The sequence below is a fragment of the Physella acuta genome, unplaced genomic scaffold (assembly GCF_028476545.2).
Source record: "Physella acuta isolate Inbredline_101_S28 unplaced genomic scaffold, ASM2847654v3 ptg000221l, whole genome shotgun sequence".
In the NCBI taxonomy this organism is placed as follows: Eukaryota; Metazoa; Mollusca; class Gastropoda; family Physidae; genus Physella; species Physella acuta.
This window is the reverse complement of record NW_026731740.1, coordinates 4,746-9,354: the sequence shown is the minus strand read 5'-3', so window position 1 is coordinate 9,354 and position 4,609 is coordinate 4,746. Positions and strand designations below refer to the sequence as shown.

The 4,609-nt window shown below is 35.4% G+C and overlaps 1 protein-coding gene across 1 annotated transcript; it reads left to right on the top strand.

Moving 5' to 3' along the window:
• Positions 1-239: 239 nt before the first annotated feature.
• On the top strand, positions 240-4,190 carry LOC131937764 (uncharacterized). The gene is made up of 3 exons (XM_059295401.1): positions 240-516; positions 1,679-1,792; positions 3,945-4,190. The coding sequence occupies exons 1-3, from the start codon at positions 355-357 to the stop codon at positions 4,119-4,121; spliced, it is 453 nt and encodes a 150-aa protein (XP_059151384.1). The 5' UTR covers positions 240-354; the 3' UTR covers positions 4,122-4,190.
• The last annotated feature ends 419 nt before the right edge of the window (positions 4,191-4,609 follow it).

Below are 4,609 nucleotides of genomic sequence, written 5' to 3'. Positions count from 1 at the left end.
TGACATGCACGTGCCCCATATTAAATGAAACCTGTTCTTTCAAACTGTCATGCCTGTATCTGTTTGTAGAACTCGCCTGTATCTGTTTGTAGAACTCTTTTTTTAAGCTTTCATTTCAAATGATATCAGCTGTCTGGTTTAAGAACAATCACTCAGTCATTAACTCGTTAGCCAATCGTTTTAAAGGAATTTTTTTTTTTAAATATGTGGAAAAATTTATAATTCTAATTATATATAAAAAAAATTTTATTTAATGTTAATTACAGTTTGGTTCTGAAACTAATACGTTGTATTTTTTTTTTAAATATAAAGTTTTAAAGTGTTGAATTCTGGGGCAGTTGGAGCGCGAACAAGATGGCGTGTGTCGTATGGATGAACGCCCTGCTTTTCTTGGCTGTGGCTCTCTGTGTGGTCACGGTGTCACGGTCCCAGGTTCCAGCCCAGCAGACGAATGAGCAGACAAATGGAGCGTCAATTCTGCAACAATTGGCATCGTTGAGGAACGGAACTCGCCAGGTAATGGATAGCTTGTGATACTTGCATGCTCGCTTTTTTTACTATACAAACGTTACACTTTATTTATGGGATGACTGGTGATATTGGGAGTGATAGTTTTTACTATACAAACGTTTAACTTTATGGTGCTATTGGGAGTGATAGTTTTTACTATACAAACGTTTAACTTTATGGTGATATTGGGAGTGATTGTTTTTACTATACAAACGTTTAACTTTATTTATGGGGTGACTGGTGATATTGTGAGTGATAGAACCATATAAAATTTTGAGTGCTAAGTAAAAAAAAGTCTTTTAGTGAAAAATAATATAACGTGTGTTAAGGCTTAATTTAAAAACAAATATAGATCTGCATCGTTCAAGAACGGCACTCGTTAGTCAATGTACCACTTGTGATATTTACGTACTCACTTTTTCATCATACAAACGCTGAACTTTATTTACGTGATGATTGGTGAGCTTGAGAGAGAAAAAAACCACATAATGTTTCGAGTGCTTAATAAAAAGAAAATCTTTTCGTGAATAATAATATAACGTGTATTAATGCCAGCTTTTAAAAAAAATGGTTATAGATCTGCCTCAAACAGTGTTTCTTCCAGACTTTTTTCTCCGGGGGGGGGAACACTTGAAATTTTCGGGGGGGGGGGGGGCGGTAAACTTTCTTCGGGGGGGGGGGGGGGGCGGACACTGTTAAAAGTATATATTTTCTATATAAATTATATGAATTTCATTTCGTTCGGGGTGGGGGGGGGGGAGGGCGGTAACATTTTTTCGGGGGGGGGGGGGGGGGACTATGCCCCCCCCCCCCCGAAGAGATGCCTGGAGATTACTGAGAGACACAGCTCATCTAAGAAAAAAAAGCCTGTAGAAATCTATGCATATCGTGTAGTTCATTTTTATAGGGCACACAAATAGTAATATTTTTTTAAAGGAACTTTTTGAAACAAGATACCATGAGCACTGGCGCCTACTAAAATTGTACTAAAAATTAATTTATTGAGACATTTTTTCAAGTATCATTTGCATCGAGGAGGTGCACAATAAATAAATAAATATATAAATATATATATATATATATATATATATATATATATATATATATATATATATATATATATATATATATATATATATATATATATGTGTGTGTGTGTTTCTATCAGATTCCCGTGAACATCAGCGAGGAGACGATGGCCCAGCTAAACCCGAATCTGCTGCAGTACACTATGGCGGCGCCGACTGCTACGGAGATCAATTGTTACTTTGATATCCAAACGGTAAGATGGTGTATCCAATAATGTATCCAATCAATCGTTTCTTGGATATATAAAACGGTAAGATGATATACCCAATCGTTACTTTAATATCCAAACGGTAAGATGGTGTATCCAATCGTTACTTTGATATCCAGACGGTAAGATCGTGTATCCAATCGTTACTTTGATATCCAGACCAGGGGCGGAACTACCATACCGCCAGACCCCGCAATGCGGGGGGGGGGGGGGGCCAGGACGTTTAGGGGCCCAGTTCCGACCAAAAAACAATGCATTTTTTTTTTCAAAGATTATGTTTTCATGCATCTTGAAAGTGGTTTTGTAAAAAAACAAAAAAAAAAAAAAACAGGTCTACTATAGCAGAGATTGTTGCGTAGAAAAATATTTTAAAATCTACAAGAGCTATAGTTTGAAAGGTAGGTAAACATTCACACTACTTCCATGACTTACTGCCCTTCTTTAAAATAGGGATGCCCACGAAGCTCATTTAAATAGTTTTGTACTATGTATATTAAAAAGCAATTGATTCTCTGAATTGTTACTTAAATAAGACGTACTATACAACAGTATAGCTATAAAAATCAATGTTTTCAAAATTGATATTATAAAAGCCAAAAAATGAAAAAAATAAACATAACGCGAGAAACCATTCACGAATCAAACTAACGTCTTTATATATTTTTGATCAGCATGTTTAAGACGCTTGTACCAGTATAAATTGTGATTGGACTAAATTTTTTCTGTTTTGTTCTCTCAGAATGGTTATATATTGCAATGAAGTAAACTAAATTACTCAGGATATAGATCATATATATATATATATATATATATATATATAGGGGGCCCTAGATTTTTCTTTGCGGGGGAGCCCTTGATTTCTAGTTCCGCCACTGATCCAGACGGTAAGATGGGTTGTCCGGATAATAAGGATTAAGGAAAGATGTAGGCATCGAGTTAGGACTATACACCTAGCGTTAAGTAACCGGTACGTTTAGCGTTATGTAACTGGTACGTTTTAGCTTTAGATAGCTGGTACGTTTAGCGTTAGGTACCTGGTATGTTTAGCGTTAGGTACCTGTTACGTTTAACTTAAGGTAACTGGTACGTTTAGCTTTAGGTAACTGGTACGTATAGCGTTATGTAACTGGTACGTTTTAGCTTTAGGTAACTGGTACGTATAGCGTTATGTAACTGGTACGCTTTAGCTTTAGGTAACTGATATGTTTAGCGTTAGATAACTGGTATGTTTAGCGTTAGGTAACTGGTACGTTTAGCGTTAGGTAACTGGTATGTTTAGCGTTAGGTAACTGGTATGTTTAGCGTTAGGTAACTGGTACGTTTAGCGTTAGGTAACGGGTACGTTTAGCGTTATGTAACTGGTACGTTTAGCGTTAGGTAACTGGTGTGTTTAGAGTTAGGTAAATGGTACGTTTAGCGTTAGGTAACTAATTCGTTTAAAAAGATATTCTATAGTGAAAGCTTCCTAAAAAAACAATTCTATTATTCTTGTAGCAGTTTAGTCATCTTGATACCCACAATGCCTGCTTTTCAATTATTTTAATTCGATTAAAATTAATTAGTCAAATAACATTGGTGAATGCGTAGATAACATATTAAATATTTTTTTAATCAACACAATGAAAGTAAACTTTATATTTAAGTAGGACTCGTAAAATTAAATTACCCATATAATCCAGTGGCGTCTCTAGGTCGGGTGTCGTATGGTAGGGGACCCTCGCCCCAGCCTGCTCCTGATAACATTACTGACTGTTGAAATTAAATCTCAAATCTCCATTCGATACGGGCTATAACCAGTCTTCTTGCTCTTTATGTTACGTGCACTTGTAGAAAATACTACGTCAATAATCCTACAGTTTGGGATTTCTATGGCTTTTGTGACAATTTTTATTTTCTATTTACTTAAACATAAAAAAAAAACATTGTTAGGAATATATATATATATATATATATATATATATATATATATATATATATATATATAGGGCTGGTAAGTAGGTCACCAACCAGTTCTACGGCTCAATAAAACCTGCATGAGACATAGAGCTGGTTGGTGACCTACTTACCAGCCCTATAGAAAAAAAAAGAAGTTATAAACCAAAATGAATACCATTGTACCGTTTTATGTTTTCATCAGATTCAACGTATTGGTGGTCAATGTGTGTCGGTGGGGCGGACAGGTAACCAGAGGGTGTGTCAGGCAGGGATGTACCTGTCCATAGTAGACGACTGCGTCGAGCAAGCCACGACCCGACCTCGCAACAACAGACGGCGTGGTAATCGTAACAACAGACGTCACCACGATAAGCGCTAAAGAACACGGAGCCACCGGCATCTTTCAAACTGAGAACTATGCTCTAATAAACTAATAAAATGCAACTTTTTATTATCATGTGCACAGGATTGTTTTTAAAATTTCTCTACATGTACATACGTTGTTAATTTTATTTTCCGCATTTTTTGTTTATTTTACACAAAAATAAACCGGGAGTGATCTCCCCTAAACTTTTTTCAAATATTCTTATATAACACTACGAGGGATGGCACCTCGGGATATAGACATGATTTTTAATAAATTTTTAATTACTTAAACTTTTTTAAAATAGTGAAAACCAAAAAATCCGTGTATAATAGTGCGGAATATTATTAGTACTTTATAAATTCACATGCGTTTTTGAGAAATCGGAAAAATAGTGTAATTACTACTTCCGGTCTACGGAAATTTTGACAAAATGCAGAGAATTAGATCTTTTACTTACATGTGAAATTTTATTTATGTATCTGAAACAATACTCAAGTTAT

What these genes read in the sequence shown, in the direction of transcription:
- LOC131937764 (XM_059295401.1), top strand. Translation starts at nt 355, where the DNA reads ATGGCGTGTGTCGTATGGATGAACGCCCTGCTTTTCTTGGCTGTGGCT. An exon ending in TGAGGAACGGAACTCGCCAG is followed by an intron (nt 517 to 1,678) that starts GTAATGGATAGC and finishes TGTTTCTATCAG; the next exon opens with ATTCCCGTGAACATCAGCGA. An exon ending in GTTACTTTGATATCCAAACG is followed by an intron (nt 1,793 to 3,944) that starts GTAAGATGGTGT and finishes TGTTTTCATCAG; the next exon opens with ATTCAACGTATTGGTGGTCA.